The 23,049-nt window shown below is 39.7% G+C and overlaps 2 protein-coding genes across 4 annotated transcripts in view; one reads left to right on the top strand and one right to left on the bottom strand.

Moving 5' to 3' along the window:
• Positions 1-6,339, bottom strand: part of dcp1b (decapping mRNA 1B) — a 70,534-nt gene extending 64,195 nt beyond the window's left edge. Inside the window, exons 1-2 of one of the 2 annotated variants that reach the window (XM_072267754.1) lie at positions 6,197-6,282; positions 563-644 (exon numbers count right to left, since the gene is read on the bottom strand). In XM_072267754.1, coding sequence (XP_072123855.1) covers positions 563-634 — 72 coding nt within the window. In that variant the 5' untranslated portion in view covers positions 635-644; positions 6,197-6,282. Of the gene's footprint in view, positions 1-562; positions 645-6,196 lie in introns of both variants that reach the window. The other variant, XM_072267753.1, reaches the window with a different exon arrangement.
• The window catches only part of cacna1c (calcium channel, voltage-dependent, L type, alpha 1C subunit), a 687,918-nt gene that overhangs the window by 22,541 nt on the left and 642,328 nt on the right, over positions 1-23,049 (top strand). The gene's annotated exons all lie outside the window — the stretch shown is intronic.

Below are 23,049 nucleotides of genomic sequence, written 5' to 3'. Positions count from 1 at the left end.
AATTCCTTGGTGTTATAATTTCAGAGGGCCTGTCCTGGACAAAGCACGTTAAGTGCAATTACAAAGAAAGCATGGTAGCGCCTCTACTTCGTTAGGATTTTGAGAAGATTTGGCATGACGTCTAAAACTTTGACAAGCTTCTATAGATGTATGGTGGAGAGTATACTGACTGACTGCATCATAGCCTGGTATGGAAGCACCAATGCCCTTGAACGGAAAATCCTACTAAGAATATTGGATGGTGTACTGCACCTACACAGAGCACTGTCACAGAAAAGCAGCATCCATCATCAGGGACCCTACCGCCCAAGTCATGTTCTCTTCTCCCTGCTGCCATCAGGAAGGTGGTACAGGAGCCTCAGAACTCACACCACCATTTTCAAGAACAGTCATTACCCCTAAACCATCAGATTCTTGAACCAGATGGGTCAACTTCACTTGCCCTATCACTGAACTGCTTTAACAACCTATTCACTTTCAAGGACTCTTCATCTCATGTTCTCAATATTTATTGTTCTTTTATCTATCATTTTTTTTCTTTTGTATTTACACAGTCTGTTACCTTTTGCACACTGGTTGTCTGCCCTGTTGAGTGGGATCTTTCATTGGTTGTTCTTCCCTTTTGGCAATTCATTTATGTTTTTCTAAGTGATAAAGCACAGTTTATTTTATCTGTATTAGGTCACGTCCTGTGCGGTGAGGAAGTAGTAAGGAGGAAATTACATTGGCTGGTAGTAGGCCAGAGATTTATTAGGAGAGAAAGAAGTTCCTACCTAAAGACTCTCTGCTATTTCCCCAGAAGCATTGCTTATAAGTTGATGTTATACTGTTTAGAAGTTAATCTAAAAGGTATCAATAAGATTTTGCTGAAATAGAATATTATTTTTTAGTTTACTAGGCACTAACCTCGATGCTAATAGTTTAACATACTATTTATCTATAGTATTTATTTGTCTGAGTCTTATCATACTTTCCTGCAAAATTTTAACAAAATTCTTATTTTCCTGTATATATTTACTTCTGTGAATGCAATAACATAGTAATTGCACAGTATTTTGTTGTTTTTCAGTTTCACTCCTTATTCAGTATGTCATGTCATTGAGTCTGCAATAAAACCAAGGAACTAAGACGCTATGCTCTGACTCTCATGTCATTTTTGAATGGAGCTTGGCTGACCGTCTGGTTGATGTTACAACACCTCAGCAAGGGCATTACATTGATTCTAATATGGTTTTTGGATTTATTGAGTATGCCCATGAGAAACTGAATCTCTGGGTTGTATATGGTGATATAATTGCACTTCGAACTTTTACAAAAGTGAAATATTGAAATCTGAACCAAAAATCAGTAAGTGATTCTCAGCACTTGATGCAACATCTATGAAGGCCTGTGATATAGCTAAAACCAGAAGAAAACAAAATGACAGAAGAAAGAATGTTGCAAAGCAAAGGATGTTGAAATCAAATTTAAGCTATAGATGGAATAGAGTAGATTACGGTTAATTGGGACACATCAGACCAGTACATTTTGGCTCAGTTAAGTAGCTGTCCCAATTAGCCAAAGTTTCATGGAAATACTTAAAAAGATACAAAAAAAGACAAATTGAGTAATAAATTATGCAGTTAAATGAAATGTAGAACAAATTAGAACACTATAAATACTACTGCAATACTATAAAACAGTGTATTAGTTTCTAATAGTTATTGACAAAGGAATTTATCCAGTGTACTCTGCCATGTTCCCTTGACTGAAAATGAACAAAATCAGTATAGACACCAAGTGCAGATAATGTACTGCCATGTCACAGAGCTTTCAACGATTGCATCCACCAAGACTTCATTTTCATTTTAACATTCAAGGTAATTGTCGATACCTTCAAATTCATCACTTGAAGTAGTGAAATTGTTTTATTTTCACTTCCAGCATCTCGAAGCCTGAATGTAATTACGATGTACTGTCTAATGGCCACACAAATGCGCGCAACTGACTCTGGTTAGAAATTGCCTGGCAATAATCTCCTGTCCTAACTAAGCGGCATAGTGGCCCAAATAAGCAAAGGGAATCCCATCTATTTTACTGATTTGTTTTTGTTCTTTGACAGTTTTCCCATATAAGTGGCTGTCCCAATTAACCAAGGGCCCAATTAACCAGAATCCACTGCAAAAGGATTACCACCAACTGCTGCTGTCCAGAAACAAAACTGGGAATAGTAACCCCAGCTGAAATTGCTGAACTCAAATGTAGAATCCAGAAAAGTTGTAAAAGGCTTTTAAAATACTCTGTTGTTGTTGCTAGATTCATCTACACTTTTATAAGAATATATTAAAGGCCAAGGACAAAGTTGAAAGTAGCAAAGATAAAATGACAATTGGGTTTGGGGAATGCACATGGTACTTCGCTGAACTAACAAGCTCTCCAAAACGCATGGAGGAATACAGTGTAAATTGAACATTTTAATAAGATGCTTAATGGCATATAAAGAGGATATTTGCTTTGTTTTGTGAGTAGGTAGCAAGGAGGGAAGCATGTACAAACAGGGTGTGAACATCCACCCCAACAACATCCAAAAATGTTACAGATACACACGGAATCATACCATGTCATGCACATAAAGGATATTTATAACCCAAAAATGCACTCCTGTGTGTTGAAAGTGATTGAATTATACATCAAAATATTGAAAGGGAGGGATAAAGTAGGAACTGCTGCTGATCGCTTCATGCTAGCAATGGTAACAGTCTCAAGAGTATGATTCATAGCACATTCTACAGAAGCCAAAGGTGAAAAGAAATTAGTTGTGTGCTGGTGTGAAACAAGAGAACAAATACAGAGAGTAACCTATAATGAAAGGTCCTCTTATCCAGTGAAAGCAAAACTTTGGTTAGGGCAGAAGTCATCGGAAGCCATGTTACTACATTCAGGCCAAAGAAACTCAAATCACAAACATAAGTATAAGGAAACAAAAAAAATTAAGAATATAATAAATCTGCTTAAGTGGGTTAAGAACTAGTAAAAGCAAGGGCAACACTGTTTATTGCAGTCGGGAAGAATTAAAATAAGTGATCTAGCAACCTGAGTCTAAGAAATTGAAAGTCAGGGAGATCAGGAGACAAGTACAGTCTTAAGAAGTGCTAAATTAAAATTAAGCATAAATGCCCACAGGTTAGACACGTTTATTGACTGCTCCATATTTAATCCATTCCCATGCAGATAAAAAAATCATGCAAAATCATTTTAGCAGTTCCTTTCTTTGTTCACAGATAATCTCTAGTTTACAGGTTCTCCCAGTTTATGTAAATAGCGAACAGCAGTATGGATTTATTTGCTGCTGTGGGGTTGTGGGCATCTACTGCTGCCTAAGAACTCAACCTACACAGTGATTTCCAACATACAAACTGATTGGGTTGCAAACATTTCACAGGAACAGAAGCCTGCTGAAACCAGGAGAGGAACCACATCCAATATAATCTCTTCAGACTTTTATGCATTCTAATGTGTTTTCAATCCTTTTCAATAACTGTATCCCAATGCTCAAACACATCAGTAATTTAACTATAGCACTGCTAAGATTATGTTTTCATTCTGGGTTCCTTTTTATTTAAAGTGTGATGCCAGTTAATTCTCAGCTCCAATTTTTCCAACAGCCTTTTCTGCCCGTAAATCCAGACTGCCAGCATGATACATGTTTTGTTCCTTTTCTAGTGAAAAGATGCTGCTCATTTCTATCAACTTCACAGGAAAGTCTTAATTCATGAAATAAAAAATAGAGATAGACATCCATAGAAAAATAGTTCAAAGTTCTTGCAGTGACGTAATAAAAACATACATCATTGTTGACATGAAATCTTCAAAGGTAGATTTTAAGCAGAAGAAATATTCCAGAAAAAGATCTAGATAGGTGGCAAGTAGCCACCAATTAAGAGACCAGGAGGATACAAGTTAGAAGCAGAACACACAATGCAATAGAATCCCAAAGATGTTTTTGGAATGCATTTGGAAAGCAAACCCAAATTTACACAAGATACTGACAGAAGAGGAAAAAGACATGCCAGGTATCAGAAACAAGAGAAAACCTGCAGATGCTGGAAATCCAAGTAACACACACAAATTGCTGGAACTCAACAGGCCAGGTAGCATCTTGGAAAAAAGTACAGTCGACGTTTCCGGCCGAAACCCTTCGGCAGGGCTGCAGAGAAAAAGCTGAGGAGTAGATTTGAAAGGCCCAACAGTGCAGGCCATCTGCCAGAACAAGCGGGATGACTCAGTGGCCACCCATTTTAATTCCACTTCCCATTCCGATAGGTCCATCCACGGCCTCCTCCATGGTCGGGATAAGGCCACACTTCGGCTGGAGGAACAACAACTTACATTCTGTTTGGGTAGCCTCCAACCTGATGGCATGAACATTGATTTCTCAAACTTCCAGTAATGCACCCCACTTCACCATTTCCTATCCCTTGCTCCTCTCTCATGTTATCTTCTTACCCACCCATCGCCTCCCTCTGGTGCTCCTCCCCCCCCCCGTATTTTTTTCTTTCTTCCATGGCCTTCTGTCTCTTTCAACAATCAACCTCCTGGCTCTTTGCTTCATCCCTCCCCCTCTCCGAGTTTCACTTATTGCCTGGTGTTTCTCTCTCCCTTCCCATCACCTTTCAAATCTACTCCTCAGCTTTTTCTCTCCAGTCCTGCCAAAGGGTTTCAGCCCCAAATGTCAACTGTACTTTTTTCCATAAATGCTGCCTGGCCTGCTGAGTTCCTCCAGCATTTTGCGTGTGACACCAGGTATCAGTCCAATTTCTGATAGCATGTAGGGACCTATGGGAACAATAATTCTTCAGCATTCAACTTTGGAAGGGAGAAAACACTATCTAACAACTTGCTGGATAATTCAATTTCTGATATACACAGTCCTATTTGACCATCATTAGCCCCATCCTACACATTTCATTGGCACTACATTCACCTCTTTCTCTCAAATCAGAGTGATACTAATGTAAGTCTGGTGCCAAACTAATCTATTCATTATCACCAAAATTGTTTGAATATATCAAACTGTGCTTTTTCTCTAACATTAAAATTGCTGTACTTTAGGATTGTTCCACCAGTTATTTTGTTATAGCTTAGTTCCTTTCAGTTTTTTTATTCAACAACCACCTAAATTGGATTTTCAATTTACTCATCAGTAGTTTCCAATTGATTGGAAGTTTCATCTACCTACTGATTTTTGAGTTCCATGGAATCAGAATCAGGTTTATTATCACGGACAGGTTGTTTTGCAGTAGTACAGCGCAAGGCATAAAAATGACTAAACACAAAATAATCTGCAGATGCTGGGGTCAAAGCATCCCGACGAAGGGTTCCGGCCCGAAACGTCGACTGATCTTTTCCACTGATGCTGCCTGACCTGCTGAGTTCCTCCAGCGTGTTGTGAGTGTTGATAAAAATGACTATACATTACCAAAATAAGTAAATAGTGCAGAAAAAAAATGAGGTAGTGCACGTGGACCGTACTGTAATCTCATGACAGAGGGGAAAAAGCTGTTCCTAAAACATCACTTGAGGTCTTCAGGCTCCTGTATCTTTTCCACAATGGTTGTAACTATGGACAGTATAAAATTGACCCCTTGGCACAGACTATTTTACAAACTGTTAAATAAAGGGCTAAAACAAACTGATAGATCTAATTACTTGAAGTTGTTTGACAAAAAAAAATGTATGTGTCCTCCTGTGCTGTCCAAATAAGACTACTTGAATAGGATGATTCTATTCCTGGGTATTTTGTTGCAGGGAATGAAGTTTATACTTACATACATTCACTCCTTGAATACATCTGGATTATTTGCCCTTCAAGGTTTATTTTCAGAGCACTCCTCTTAGTGCAATTAACGAGATTTAACACAAACAGTATGTCTACATCAACAACAGAAGACTTGGGAAATATTCCTTATTTTTCTTAAGATAGAAACGGGAAATGGAAACATTTCAAGTCTGTCAAGGGTAATATTTTAAAAGTGATCTAAGCGTTTGCTTAATTCTTTAATTTTAAAAACAAATTTTAACATGAGAGTAAAAAATTAACGGGTTTCAAAGTACCGCACTGCCCAATGCAACAGTCCTTTCCGCAACTCTGAGGAAGACGCTTATAGGTACATTTCAAAACACCCCTGAACTGGCCTTTCCTGACACTTAAACTCACCCATTCATTGTCTCTCTGGCTGAAGGTATATAGTGCTACCTGGCTGGCCACATCCACAATATGAAAAATGTACGGATCCTGTCGCTGTAACGCTGCAAGACTAATATCAAAACCTCTACTCTCCATCATCGCCGCCATTTTACTCAAACAGGGCAGCAAGTAGCTGATGGAGCTATCGAGGCAGGCCAGATTGTCAAGCGCAGAGCTATCGAACAGCGATTAGCTAGGCCGAGATGTGGAAGGGTTTCGGTCCGAACCGCCTCTGTACTCTTTTCCATAGATGCTGCCTGGACTGCTGAGTTCCTCCAGCATTTTGTGTGTGTTGCTTGGATTTCCAGCATCAGCAGATTTTCTCTTGTTTGATAGTTAATGAAGGAACATTCAAACTTGAATAATCCTGTTTTGGCAGGGATTGCAGATGGGATACGTAACTTTTCAATTACCACTTTTGTTAAAGGATTTTCTGATTCGTACTTATTCTTACCATTGTTGGTTCAAGTTTAGCTACAATGATGCGATCTACTGCATTAGCTTTTGCCTCTTATGGTTGGCAATGAACTGAATTTCGGGATGTTTTAACATGTTTGCCCATCAATCTCCGGTGAGGGCCTTGGAGATATCCTGAATGGTGCATAGGCTAACCTTGAGTAAAAAGCAGATTAAAAGACATTGCATGGTCTGCCTCTCTTCATTAGTGATTTAAAGTGTAGTGACTGAGGCTATTCACCTCCGAGTGTCATTACAGTCTTTATCAGCGTTTTCTGATTTTATTTGAAGCTTCTTTGAATCCCTTTACCGACTAACATTTTTCTAAAAGTAAAAAGGCATCAAAGGCATAGGGAGGTTCAGATGATTTGTAAGAATCCTAATATATATATATACACACACATATAAGATCCTAAACCCTAAACTACCTATTTAGGTTGTGTCCCAACTTTTTGACTTACATAATTTTTTAATGAGCAAATATGAAAGGTTTAAGTACCAAAGCCAAGATAACAAAGCATACTGCCATATATGACATTCAGTTTTACCATCTCTGGCACTGCATATACTTCCAATGAAGGGAGTAAGTATTGATATACTTAAGTACTTAAAACAGTGACTGTTTCCTAACTTTATATAATCATTCATGTCATGCACTACATTTCCATGTAAGATAAATGAAATAATATACAGATCAGCAAAGCATTACAAAGGTAATCACAATAAGTAAAAGAAAGTAAACAATCCAATAAATGGTCTTAAGAGCAATTAAGGAGAGAGTTTGGAAGCAGCAAAGAGTGAAGAGCTAATACTAGGGCTTTGCAGAGTTAAACATAAAACAGAAATTTGGTAATGCGTTAAACTTATTCCTGCATGGGTCATAGAACACTACAGCATTGTTACATGCCCCTCAGCCCAATTAGTCCATGCCAAACTATTATTCTGCCTAGTCCCATCAAACCACACCCGGACCCCTCCATACCTGTCCCATTCACATAATTGTCCAAAATTCTCTTTTAAGTGTTGCAATTGAACCCTCATCCACCACTTCTGCTGGCAGCTTGTTCAACACTCTCACCACCCTCTGAGTGAAGATGTTCCTCCTCAGGTTCCTGTTAAAATGTTCACCTTTCATCCTTAACCAATCTTCCACAACTACACAAACCAATCTTCCGTCCTTGGACTCACTTTACACCGCACGCTGTCGGAGCAGTGCTGCCAGGATAATCAAAGACACAACCCACCCAGCCAACACACTTTTCATCTCTCTTCCCTCCAGGAGAAGGCTCAGGAACTTGAAGACTTGTACGGCCAGATTTGGGAACAGCTTCTTTCCAACTGTGATAAGACTGCCGAACGGATCCTGACCCGGATCTGGGCCTTACCCTCCAAATATCCGACCTGCCTCTTGGTTTTTTTTGCACTACCTTACTTTCCATTTTTCTATTTTCTATTTATGATTTATAATTTAAATTTTTAATATTTACTATCGATTTGTAATCCAGGGAGCGGGAAGTGCCGAATCAAATATTGCTAATACGATTGTACATTCTAGTATCAATTGTTGGGCGACAATAAAATATAAAGTATAACCTCTAGTTCTAGTCTCATCTAAACTCAGTGGATAAAGCTTGCTTGCTTTTAACCTATCTATTCCCCACATTTTGTATGCCTCTATCAAATCTCCCTTCATTTTCCAATGCTCTGCGGATTAAAATCTTAACCTGTTCAAACTTTCCCTATAACTCAGGTCCTCAAGTCCTGGCAACATGCTTGTAAATGTTCTCTGTACTCTTTCAATCTTATTGATTATTTCCTGTAGGTAGGTATCCAGAACCGCACACAATATTCCATAACATCTTATACAACTTCAACTCTTGTACTCAATACTTTGATTTATGAAGGCCAATGGGCTTAAATCTCTTTTTATGGCCCTATCTACCTTTGGTGCACTTTCAAGGAATTATGGATCTGTATTCCCAGATCCCCTTGTTTTACCGCACTCCTCAGTGCTCTACTGTTCATTTTGTATCTCCTACCCTGGTTTGTCTTCTCTAGGTGCAACACCTCACACTTGTCCACATTAAATTCCATCTACCATTTTTCAGTTCATTTTTCGAGCTGGTCCAGATCCCACTGTAAGATTTGATAGGCTTCCTTGCTGTCCACTACATCCCCAATCTTAATGTAATTTGCAAATTCACTGATCCATTTTAGCACATTTTCATCCAAATCATTAATATAGATTATAAACAACACACAACTAGTCACAGGCCTCCAGTCAGAGAAGCAACCATCTACTGCCACTCTCTGTTTCTCCCACGAAGGCAATGTTCAATCCAATTTACTGCTTCATCCTGAATTCCAATCAACCTAACTTTCTGGACCAGCCTCTCGTGGGACTTTATCAAAAGCCTTGCTAAAGTCCAAATAGACAAAATCCTACTGCATTTCCCTCATCAACTTTCCTAGTAACATCCTTGAAAAACTATCAGATTGTTTCAACATGGCCTACCACATACAAAATCATGTTGATTAACCCTAATCAGGCCCTGTCTATCCAAATACTTATATGTCCTGGTCTTCTTCCAATAATTTATCCACTACTGACGCCAGGCACACCAAGCCTATAACTTCCTGGCTTATACTTAGTCTTTCTTGAATGACGGAACAACATTACTTATCCCCTAGTTCCCCTAGTACTGTATTCTGAATCTTCCTTAAGTTTTAAATCAGTCTTAAAATAATTTTAAAATGGTGCTTACTTAAACTGCAATATTGTGACTTCTGCAGTAGCGAGCCGATATGTTTTGTAACTCCAAAGCGTAAAACTAATGAAAAGAAAAAGACAGGAGCCCTGGAGAGTGTGTATGTTTCATTTTAACTTTTAGTGAGGTGAACACTTATGGTGTGGTAGCATAATGACATGTGGCATTCATCTACTTTTACATATAACACATAATTAATTATGTATACAGCAAAGAATGCTTAATCAAATAATATACCTACAGTAATACTCAACTGAAATATTAAATACACAACGCTCCCCCCGCTGAACTATAAACTCCAAATCAATTTAGAATGTATCTCAATTAATATACATATAGTATATATGTATGTGTATATACTGTATACTATACAATGCAACTACTATAGAGATATCCTCAGCAGTGTAATTTTTAAATTAACACTCACAACACGCTGGAGGAACTCAGCAGGTTGGGCAGCATCCATGGAAACAGTCAGTCAACGTTTCGGGCTGGAACCCTTCGACAGGACTGAAGAGGGAAGGGGCAGAGGCCCTATAAAGAAGGCGGGGGGAGGGTGGGAAGAAGAAGGCTGGTAGGTTCCAGGTGAAAAACCAGTAAGGGGAAAGATAAAGGGGTGGGGGAGGGGAAGCAGGGAGGTGATAGACAGGAAAGGTGAAGAAGGAATAGGGGAAAACACAATGGGTAGTAGAAGGAGGCGGAACCATGAGGGAGGTAGTAGGCAGCTGGGGGAGGGGGCAGAGTGAAACTGGGATAGGGGAAGGGAGGGGAGGGAATTTTTAAATTGTCCCATTTAGGCCTAAAAAAATTAACCACTGTGGTGCATTTCTTACTCTTATGGGATAATGTCTTTCCTGACAAGGGGGTGGGGTCACTGCTTGGCAAGTGAGACTTGTGACTTTGAAACAGTCTCAGGTTCTGGAGCCTCCTTCATGTGTTGACTCTGGGACTGAAGTTAGTGGTTCTAACAACACTGCACATCTTTCTTAGAGTTACAAAATACACATGGACTAAGATGTTAACTGTCCTGTGCTATCACCATTGGGATCATCAGTTGATCTGCCACCTGTCTTCAGGAGTTTCGGCCCGCTTATGATCAAGACTCCCTCGAGGTGGTGGGCCAGCAGTGCTAAAGCACCACCTCCCACTGGTGAGCTTAAAAACTTGGCATCTGCCTCTATCAGAGTTGTTGGTCACTTCCATCCAACAGATAGTCTGCTCTTCAGGTGTCTATGCAACTACTGAAGGGTTTGCAAGATATGTATACACTGTCTGACTATCTGCCCCTCTGGACATACTTGGTCCACACCCATGCTGATCCTTTCTCTGCTGCCTCAGCTACAGCCCTGCTGATTGACTTGATCTCTCTTCCAATGAAGCCAAGGTCACGCAGCCACTTCTGGAGAGTGAACACAATAAACCCACGGCAGCCTACTTCGAATGGATAGCATGGGACCTTCCACCCTCTGTCTCTGCACTCTGATCTTAATTCTGCATACTTGGTTAACTTGCGCTCATGGGCTTCATCGATGTTGTCTTCCCAGGGGACTGTGAGTTCACCAATAACCACTTCTCTACTGGTGTCAGACCATACGATTATATCTGGACGCAATGTTGTGAAAGCTATTTGCTCTGGGAAACTGCCTTTCCCATCCAGGTCAGCCTTGACACACCAATCATTGGCTGAAGAAAAGTATGCTTGATCGTGAGCCTGTGCTGTACGTACAACCTTGACTTGGAGCCTTCTTTCACAAATAAAATATACCAATTGACTCCTCTTCTCAACTGATTGATATGTCGTCTCCAGATGACATCAGATGCAATCTTCACTGTGTAGGAGAGTGGTCCAGTTCTGTCCTTAGTTTGTCCAAGTACCCACTTTTGATCACCTCTGTAGTCCCTCACCAGGATTGCTTGTCCAGGAGTGAATCATTAAACCTCCTTGTTTGAGGAGCCCTCAGTTAGTCTCAGCCTTTTGTCATTCATACTCCTTCTGAGATTGAGTTTGAGGAGATCCAAGCATGAATACAGGGGATGACCCAGGAGCAGAATAGCTGGTGAGTTATTGGTAGATAGGTCTCAGCTCAGTCCACTTTGCTGAAGTGTTTTCCTCCAGACATGTTTGCAAAGATATCCTCTATCCTGGGCAGAGGGTATTGATCTACGGCACTGTCAGTACTGAGTTGATAGTGACCTTAAAATCGCCACATATCCTAACAGACTCATTCTTTTTATCTATTGTGTCACTGGCATTGGCCATGGGCTCCACTCAACCTTGGAAAGAATTACTTCAGCCTCTATGCAATCTAGCTCACTGGCCACTTTATCACAGATGGTATAAGGAACCAGATGGGCTTTGTAAAACATTGTCTTGACATTTTCATTTAACACTATTTTATCATTGATAAGTTTCAGTTTTCCAATGCCACCCTTGAACACTGCTGTGGCATTATCCAATACCTTTTTAATTCATTTTCAATTGATTCTATTGCAAATGGTGGATGGATCTCCAATCAAGTTGGAGTTGTCTCAGCCAATTATGATCTCACAATGCTGGCCCTGCTGTTTTTACTATATACAAGCCAATGTGGCTTGTTGGATGTTGTATTTCACTGTTACAAATGTCATTCCCACCGGAGTTATCTTTTCTCTAGTATAAACTGGATGAAAAAGGATCTAGTGCTTTTCCGGCTATATAACGAACAAAATCTTCTCAGGCTTCCAGCCAGGTACAGGGATCAATTTTAAACAACGTTTTCAATGACAAACACTGCCACCTTCATTAAGGATGATGCCTAGGCACGTCTAGACCCCCATCGTCTGTCCCTCTTGATTGATTAGTCCTCATCCAATCAGGATTCCATTATTCCACCTTGCATACAATAGAATTCCAGTTCTTACTTAGAGTGAGACCTTCGTCTTTGTTAAAATTCTTTTTGTCTAGTTCTATTTCAAAGGCATCCTTCACCAGGCAGTCCCAGAAATTTCGCAAAGACGAAGGTCCTGCTCGAAGTAAGAACTGGAATTCTATTGCAAGCAAGGTGGGACAGCAGAAACCTGGTTAGACGAGGACTAAACAATCAGGAGGGACAGATGATGGGGATATAAGTACCACCAGATGAGACATGCCCAGGCATGATCCCTGATGAAGATTGCAGAGTTTGTCATTGAAACGTAGATTAAAATTGATATCTGTACTCAGCTGGAACCCAAGATGAGTTTATTCATTCTTAGTTGGATATCTGCAGGCTTTTGTTCAGTATCTTGAATTGAATTGAATTGAATTGACCTTATTACTTACATCCTTTATGTACATGAGGAGTAAAAATCTTTATGTTACATCTCTGCCTAAATGTGCAATGTGCAATTTATAGTTCTTTATAGTAAATAATATGTAGAACAAGACAGTCAGTATAACAATAAAAATACAGTTGTGTCAGCATGAATTAATCAGTCTGATGCCTGGTGGGAGAAGCTGTCCTGGAGCCATTTGGTCCTGGCTTTTATGCTGCAGTACTGTTTCCCGGATAGTAGCAGCTGGAACAGTTTGTGGTTGGGGTGACTCAGGTCCCCAATGATTTTTACACACCTGCCTTTGTAAATGTCCTGAATCGTGGAAGTTCACATCTACAGATGTGCTGGGCTGTCCACACCACTCTCTGCAGAGTCCTGCAATTGAGTTCCCAAACCAGGCAATGATGCAGCCAGTCAGGATGCTCTCAATTGTGCTCCTGTAGAAAGTTCTTAGGACTTGGGGGCTCATACCAAACTTCTTCAACTATCTGAGGTGAAAGAGGCGCTGTTGTGCCTTTTTCACCACACAGCCAGTATGTACAGACCATGTGAGATCCTCGGTGATGTTTACACTGAGGAACTTAAAGCTGTCCATCCTCTCATACCAGATCAATTGATGTCAATATGGGTTAACCTGTCTCCATTCATCCTGTAGTCCACAACCAGCTCCTTTGTTTTTACAACATTGAGGGAGTGGTGGTTTTCTTGACACCACTGTGTCAGGGTGATGACTTCTTCTCTGTAGGCTGTCTCATTATTATTTGAGATTAGGCCAATCAGTGTAGTCTTGTCAGCAAATTTAATAAGCAGATTGGAGCTGTGGGTGGCGACATAGCCGTGAGTATACAGAGAGTATATTAGAAATACTGTTCAAGCCCACCTTTGGAATGACTGAAACAGCGAGCCAGCGTCTAATCACAAACAAGCGAAAATCTGCAGGTGCTGGAAATCTAAGCAACATACACAAAATGCTGGAGCAGCTCAGCCTGCCAGGCAGCATCTATGGAAAAGAGTAAATCGGTGTTTCGGCTGAAACATCAACTATACTCTTTTCCATAGGTGCAGGCTGGCCTGCTGAATTCCTCCAGCATTTTGTGTGTGGAACCAGTGTCTAATTCCATTTTAATTCATTTGCCATTCACTCCTGTTGTAAGCTGTAATGTGTGTCTCCTGTTAGTTTTCAAGTAAACCACTTGGATCAAATGGCTTTTATAGTGGCCAAGGGTCTAAAATTTTTCTCTGATCTGTACAACATCATGGGCCAAAAAGCCTGTACTGTGCTGTACTATCCTATATTTCAGGAGCATTAAAACAGAATTTTGTGGTGTATTTTGCTCTTTTCAAAAGTGATGGTCATATTTTACCTCCAAGTGCATTATTTATGAAATAGTATTTCCATATTTAGTTCTGGAATGTTGCATTTTATTTGCTTCAACACTTGCAAATTAATTGGCATGCTGTAATTTTGCATAAACGTAGGCTTTGGCTTCGTGGTTGCAATGTCAGAAGTGAACCCTTAGAACTTAGACACTCATTCTATAAGTTGCAGCAGTGGTGCTTAAGTGCTGCATGTTGCTACATACCTGCATAATGGCTGCTGAAATGCTAGGATGCCAACACACTAGGGAATATGGCAACACAAGAAAGACTGCAGGTGCTGGAAATCTCGAGCAACACACAAAATGCTGGAGGAACTCAGCATGTCATGCAGCATCGATGGAGGGGAATGGACAGTTGATGTTTTGAGTCCAGACCTTTCCTCGGGATTATAGAAAGGTCTTGACCCAAAATGTTGACTGTCTATTTCCCTCCATAGATGCCGCCTGAACTGCTGAGTTTCTCCAGCATTTTGTGCATTACTCCAAAAATACCATGACCTCACCCAATACATGGTGGTCAGCCATCAACAATTAACACTAAATAACTTCTACCATCTTTTGATTCAGCTACATTCACACCTTACAGGGCAACGGTTAAGGTAATGCCCAGGCAAGAATAGTTTACAGATAATGTTCAGTCAATCCAGGCAAGAGAGGTCTTTGAAGAGCGTAATTTCCCTTTGCACCACATGGAGTCACAGTCATTTGGCATACCAAGACAAGATAAAGACACAAACAAAGAAATCTTGGGTGACACTTGCTATTAGTCAGTTACCTTACTGATCTTTAAGTACTATTGGCCTTTAATGTGTAAATTCTATTGGCTATTCAAACCTGTATTACTGTAGTGTGATTGATGATTGATAATGGAAATAAGGAATTTGAACATCCACAAGGTACCAATTGGTCAATATCTGTATCCAACTGGTCAAATTCTATATAAAAATATCATTTCTTTGTTCAACTTTAGAACAGTTTGATGATGGGCCATGTGCATGTGCACAAGGAAGGCACTTCCAGTGGGATGGTGACAAACTCAGATGCAGTGTCCTCTCTGGGGCCAACCAAAGGCACTTTTGTCCTTTTTATGATCACAAGACAGTGCTGGACCTTAAGGGATTCAAGTGCTACAAGTCCACCCCATCAGCAAGTTGCTCATTGGCAGAGAAGCTGGAGGAGCTGGACTTGGTGCGGGCCATGTTGCTGCGTGCTACAGAAAGGCATTGGGCTTGGCGCACGTAGGCCGTGTGCAGCCTAACAGGGAGTGATTGTCTCGGATGCTTTTCTTGCGATTGCAAGACCCTGTTGGACATTGGTAATGTCCAATATTGCAAGTCCAGATCACTGGTTTATTAGTGAGGCCGACTGTGGGGGAGCTGCATGGCCTTAGTTGTAACTAGGACTGGGCCTCGTGCTGCGTGGTTGCCTGTTACAGCAGTCCAGGAGGGGAGACGCTGGAGGCAGTATGGCGTGGCGTCCATGCTGACCCCTTCCATCAGTGCTACCCTCCAGTGTTTATTTGGTGAAAGACCAGCTGGATTTTGTGTGTGCAGTCATATGTTCATATGCAGGCTGCTGAGAATTGCTTTTTTTGCTGACAATACCCATGCACCATCAAATTACAGCTCATGCCACTCAGACACTTGGATTATACATATCTTTTTGTGTGGCTGTTCGTTTACTGGTATCTTATTTGTGCTACATGTGCCTTGTGCTGTATTTTGCACCTTGGCCTCGGAGGAACGCTGTTTCATTAGACTGTATTCATGGGTTTTCATGTGTGGTTGAATAATAATTAAACTTGAACTTGTAAATAAAGTGTGATTGAGAAATTAGTTAAAGTTTTCAGAGTTCAGTTAATTGATGACAACATCACAACTTCTACGAAACAAACACACTTATTCAGACACATTGGCACTCTCTTCCTCATTCAAATGCTCTCTTGTCAACCCACAATCAAACATTCTATTTGTTCCATGCATCCTTCTCTCACTATCTCTCATGCATATGCACACATGTCCATTTCATACTCTGACTTGTAATCAGTACAGTTTAGTTATGCCATAACCACTTTGATCACTTTGCCCTATAATTAACCTTTTTTGTTCTAATTGTGTTCTTTCTTCTAAAAACTGTGTATAATTTGTGTTTAATTTGTTTTACTTGTGAATGCTGCTTTATAATGCTCTTTGTCTGTTATGCTGCAAGTTGGTGTTTCATTATATCTATGCTTACGTGTACTTGCACATTTGATAATAAACTCTACTTTGACTTGTACTCATATGCACCATTGCAGAGATAAAGGTTAATATATTGTAAGCATTCAATTAGTAAATATATTATTATGATCTGTGGAATATGGACTATCTCAAATGTAACATAGCAAAGCTATCATTCTTCCAAGTATTTGTTTCTTGAGAATCATTGAATGAAATATAATTAGATATAACACACAGAACATCACAACACATCTGTTCAATGTAACATTCAGACACAATTAGTTGTGTATTTGATATTTCAATAATATTTGAGAAATCTTGAATATATATATTGTTTGATTAAATATTCTTGTTTATTTAAATAATTAATTAAGTTATATGTAAAAATATGTTAATTGCATGTGTCGCCACGCTACCACATGCTACGTGCATGCCTCGCTTAAAGTAAACTCAAACTTCACCCATATTTTGAACTCCCGTGAGTTTCTTTGAATTAATTTAATATTTGGAAGCTACAAAGCATAACATTGGTAATGAGGTATTTTTAAAACAAACCTGAGGTGACTACCAACCTGTTTGAGTGCAGCCAGGCATTCAAACTAAAAAGCACTTTAGCACAGTGGAGAGACAGTTTTCAGAAGGGAAGACATGATCAAGTTTGTTTAAAATCAGAAAGCAGAAGATTTCAGGGTTCATAAAGAGTGAGTACTGAGTGAGATTAATCATTTAAAAGAAAATCAGAAATGTCTGGGTACATCAGAAAGACTGACTAATTTAATTACTCATTGGGTACTTGGCTCACGTGCACTGAAACATTGGAAGAGTATTTTGATGGAAATGAAATAACAAACATGAAACGAGTGCCAATTTTGCTAAGTACATTAGGGTTAAAGGCATAGAGTTTGCTTCGATGTTTGACTGCTTCAACCAAACCATCAGAAATGAGCTTTACCACTAGTATAAAACTATAACACTTAGAACCAAAGCCATTGTTAATTGCAAAACACTAAGTTTCACAAGCAGAATTAAAAAGAAAGGGAGCCCATTTCAGTGTATGTAGGTGAATTGAGGAGATTGTCTGAGCGTTGTTACTTTGGGACTGGTCTTAATAATACACTAAGAGATTGTTTAATTTGTAGAATCTTAAAAGAATGTCAACTCCTAACTGAAGCACATCTGACCTTCAAAAACAACTCCTAACTGAAGCACAGCTGACATTCAAAAACAACTCCTAACTGAAGCATAGCTGACATTCAAACAAGCAGTGGAAATCGCTGTTTCAATGGAAACCACCAACAGAGATGCAATTGAAATGCAGTCAACAATGGAAGTGAGTGTAAACAAAATTGCATCATCTAAACAGAAACTGGCCTGGCCAAATAACTCATGTTACCATTGTGGCAGGGGCTCACATACCCCAAACAAATGCAGTTTTAAAGGTGAAACTTGCAGAAAATGCAACAAAATAGGTCATATACAAAGAACATATTGGGCAGACAAAAATAGATGGACTAAACAGAAAAGAGAGCAAGATAAAACATCAAGTTGCGGTTTGACAAGAGCACTAATCTACATGCTGTTGATGAAAACTCTGATAATGATGAGAGTGACACAGGATTGTGCAGCCTTGAAATTTAAAGTGTGAAAATTAACAATCGACAACCAATACGGCTTATGCCAGAAGTGAACAACAAATTAAGTAAAATGGAATTAGACACTGTTTTAGTCATTCACAAAATTAGTTTGGATGGCATTTCAAAGATATGAAACTGAAGCCTGTGGATCTTCAACTGAAAACTTATACTGTACTGCAGAAAAGATAGCTCCTGTGAAATTGACATCCATAACAGGTGAAATACAACAACTAACAAGCCACATTGAGCTTGTCTGTGGTAAAAACAGGAGGACTAGCATGTGGGAACATGAGTGGCTGAGGCAAATACAACTTGATTGGAGATCCATCCACTATTTGCATGCCACATCCCCTGCAATTAAGCCATATGAAAGTGAATTTAGAAATGTACTAAATGATGCCACAACTGACTCCATGCTAAACATCATGAACTGTTGTCCAATAGAGGACAAACACATGTTTGTACCAACCTCTGGTTGTAAGCATATTGGAAAAAGAAAACATGAAAGTGTCAAAATCAGTGGTTCTACTACAATAGAATTTGTGGACAACATGTCTGCTAAAGTTTCTGATATGTTAATCAGGCAGCTACTTATGAAATGCGGCTTGGTTTTAAGCTGGAACAGAGTTCAACAAGCTTCAGAAAAATTGTAAGCATTCGGCTTCTGTGAGTATAAAGAACCAGAAACTACTCTGCATGTATTGAGGTTATTGAATGAACTTCAAGCAGGAGACGAAAAGCTGCTTGTAAAAGCAGATACAAAGACCAAAGCTCAGCTGGATGAATGGAAGGCCAAAAAGAAAGGAGTCAACACAGATACGAAAACAGAGAATTTGTCGCATGATATTGTAGATGAGGAAACCAAGAAGAGAGATCAGATCATAAAGGGAGCAGTAGAAGGATTAATGAGAGGATACTCCTGTGATCTAAGTGCCCCATCCCAAGATCAAGATGCACAACTAGAAGTAAAAGGAGGAAAGAGATGGAGAGAAAGAATGTGAAGGAGAAAAAGAATGGTGTGAAAGGGAGAAGGAACAGGAAAAAGAAAAAAAAAGAAAGGGATCAAAGTAGATCCAGAGAGAGAAAAGGAGAAGAAAGGCATCCAGAGCTGTCAGAGTCAGTTCCTCTCAGAGTCAACTCTTACAACCAGCACGGAGGAGACCCCAGAACCTGAGATTGTTTCACAGCCACAAGTCTCACCTGCCAGGCAAAGTAAAGATATGTTAATTTTTAAAATATGCTACCACATGATACATGCACACCTCGCTTAAAGTAAACTTGAACTACACCCATATATTTGGACTTTTTTTTGAATTAATTAAATATGCAGAAGTTGCAAAACATAACAACTAGGTGATAAAATTTGAAAACTTTAATGATAATTAAGAAATTTTCTTGACTTCATAGTTGTGACTCTAAACATTATCAAACAATAAATTACCCAAGCAAATTTTGATCCTTTCAACACATAAGTTACTATTGCCATGCAGTGTGAGTTTCTTGACCACATGTAAAAGCAATGTGAAAACTTACATTAGCTTATGTTTCCAGTTTATTCCTCACTGGCATTAAATGTTTTTTCTCTGCGGAGTATCTGTATAGATAATGTTCATGTCCATAATGTTTCTTGGCGTGAATACAAAGACTATGCTAGCAAAACTTAATTTCTGTGCATGTGCCTGTCCAGATTGTTTCTAGTTATTCAAAAAATTTTATAACAGGAGTGATTGGATTAAGTATTTATTACATAGTGCAAATGAAATAGCAGACATGCTGTACTAATCAGATCATGAATATTGCAGATGATTCAATCACCATTGTACCTCAAGTTAACAGTTCAGAGATCATGAGAACACTATGCACATAATGTTCTCCGGAAATAATCAACAGTCGCCATTTTGGGCCAAGACCCTTCATCAGGACCGATGAAGGGTCTCAGTCTAAAACTTTCACTATTTATTCTTTTCTATAGATGCTGCCTGACCTATTGAGTTCCTCCAGCATTTTGTATGTGTTACACTGGATTTTCTGCATCTGCAGAATCTCTTGTGTCTCCAGAAATCATGCTTACAATATTGGTAATAATACAATGAGATAACCAAGGTAACACTATAGATAGTACTGTATCACTGATTTTGGAGTACTGTATCATCACTCTAAAAATGACATTCATGTTCTGTACAAAATAGGTCATATATAAGTTATTCACGAGAGACCACTCATAAAAGTGTAGACATTAATATGTATCCTTGAAGCACCACACATCACTCACAGTTATGTGCTTAGTCCAGTGCGCTACTACTCTCTCTGCACTCATGACTTTGTGGCTAAGCACAGTTCAAATGGCATCTATAAATTCACTGATGACAATGCTGTTGTAGGTAGAATCTCAGATGGCAATGAGGAGGCATACGACAACCTCACACTCAATAACGTTTTCTCATTGCTATCATCAGGGTAGGTACAAAAACCTAAAGACCCATGCTCAATAATTTAGGAACAGATCCTTCCCCTTCTCCATCACATTTTTGAACAGTCCATGAACCCACAATCACAAGCTCATTATTCCCTTTCTTGCACTACTTATTTTTGTAACCTAGGTTTTTTTTTCTTGGCACTGTACTGATTCTGTAAAACAACAAATTTCACATTATATCAATCTGAGATAATAAATACAATTCTGATTCTGACCACTGCTGATTTGTAACATGCTGTCTTTCACCATAGCTGTATTTGAGCACCGCAGAAAATGGTTTCTATGCCATGTCTAAGATTTGTTCTGTAAATGTAGGGAGTGATCAGTGATATGGGCAGAATTGTCATCACATTCAAGTGATGGGTATTGTCAATGTTCATTTTTCATAACTAAACTCACTACCACTTAAACACAATGCTATTCTATCTGTTAACCGTCATGGGCCCCAGCTATGCCTGCCCATTCATTGACTATGTAGAACAGTCCATGTTCCAAGCCTTTCCCGGCAATGCTCCTACATTTCCTCCACTACATTGACGATTGCATTGGTGCTGCTTCATGTACCCATACAGACCTTGCCAATTTCATCAACTTTGCCTCCAACTTCCACCCTGCCCTTAAATTCACTTAGTCCATTTCTGACATCTCCCTCCCCTTTCTCAATCTCTCTGTCTCCATCTCTGGAGAGAAACTGTCAGCCAATATCTTTTATAATCCTTCTGATTCCCATGGCAATCTTGACCATACCTCTTCCCATCCTGTCTCCTGTAATAATGCCATTCCCTTTTCTCAGTTCCTTCATCTCCATTGCATTTGTTCTCAGGATGATACTTTCCTTTCCAGAGATGTCCTCTTTCTTCAAAGAACGAGGTGTCCCTTCCTCCACAATTGATACTGCCCTCAACCGTGTTTCCCCCATTTCCCCGATATCTGCGCTCACCCCATCTTCCCATCACCTTAACAGTAATAGAATTACTCTTGTCCTTACCTACCGCCCTATGGGCCTCCACATCTAACACATTATTCTCCACAACCTCTGCCATCTCCAAAGGGATCCTCCCACGAAACATATCTTTATCTTCCCCCCTACTTCCCAGTTTCCACTGGGATCATTCTCTCTGTGGTTCCCTGCCTATTCCCTGCTACACCTGCCTATTCACCTACACCCTCACCTCCATTCAGGGCCCCAAGCAGTCCTTCTAGGTGAGGCAACACATCACCAAAGTCTTCTGGGGTCATCTATTGTATCTGATGCTCCCGATTTAGCCTACTCTACTTTGGTGAGATCCATCATAAACTGGGGGATCGCTTTGTTGAGCACTTCCGCTCCATCCACCAAAAGCTGAATTTCCATTCCCATTCCTGTTCTGACATGTCAGTCAGTCCATGGCCTCCTCTTGTGCCATAATGAGGCCCCCCTCAGGATGGAGGAGCAACAGTTTATACCCCGTCTGGGTAGCCTCCAGTTTGATGGCATGAATATCAATTTCTCCTTCTGGTAAAAAAAATTCCCTCCCCTTCCCTTCTTCTTCTATTACCAACTTTGGCCTCTTACTTCTTCTCATCTGCCTATACCTCACCCCGGTGCCCCTCCTCCTTCCTTATCTCCTATGGTCCACGTTCCTCTCCTATCAGATTCCTGCATCTTCAGCCCTTCATCTTTCCAGCCTACCTGGCTTTACCTGAAACCTTTTAGTCATCCTCCTTCTCCTCCCCCTGACCTTTTTGTTCTTTCTTTTCAAACCTTTTTGTTGTTATATTATACAGGAAAAATAACATGAGTACATAGAAGTAACAACACTTACAATGCCTCAAAAAAAAACATTATCTTAAAGATTGAAAAAATTTTGTGATAACAAAAAAAACCTACGAAGCAGAAAAGTGAGAGAAAAGGAAAGAACCCATTAGGTGTACAACCCCGGAGTCATGCGTCATACAAAAAGCTTCTAAAAATAAACATCAAACTGCCACCTTTTTGTTCTGCTGTTTTCCACCTTCCTTTCCAGTCCTGAAGATGGGTCTTGGTCCAAAATGTTGACTGTTTGTTCAGTTCCATAGATGCTGCCTGACCTGCTGAGTTCTTCCAGCATTTTCTGTATGTCCCTACATCTGGATGGGATTGACAAGTGATTTTACTTCATACCATATTGTGTACTCCTATTTTATATTGTAGTGAATCCAAATATCGATTAGAATACTTGCAGCAAATATCCTTAAGTGGGCCATTTGATAGGCACTTGGAGGATTGCTTAATAGAACAAATTACCTGTCATGAGGCTTTTTGTCTTTTGATGGGATTAATTATGGAATCAATAGATAATATGTATGAATAGTGAATCGTAAGATACTGTAATTCCTGAAAGCATGTCAAATAATGTGAAAATAAGTGCGCTGCAAGCCCTGATTCTTATAGCCTCAATGAAAATCATTCTAGTATAAAACAATCTTTGGTGCAGCACAGTAGTGTAGTGGTTAGCACAACAGTTTACAGTACAGGCAACCTGGGTTCAATTCCCGCCATTGCCCGGAAGGAATTCGTACATTCTCCCCATGACCGCGTGGGTTTCCTCTGAGTGCTCTGGTTTTCTCCCATAGTC

This window comes from Mobula birostris, chromosome 9, assembly GCF_030028105.1.
Source record: "Mobula birostris isolate sMobBir1 chromosome 9, sMobBir1.hap1, whole genome shotgun sequence".
Lineage (NCBI taxonomy): Eukaryota > Metazoa > Chordata > Chondrichthyes > Myliobatiformes > Myliobatidae > Mobula > Mobula birostris.
This window is presented reverse-complemented; position numbering and strand designations above follow the sequence as displayed.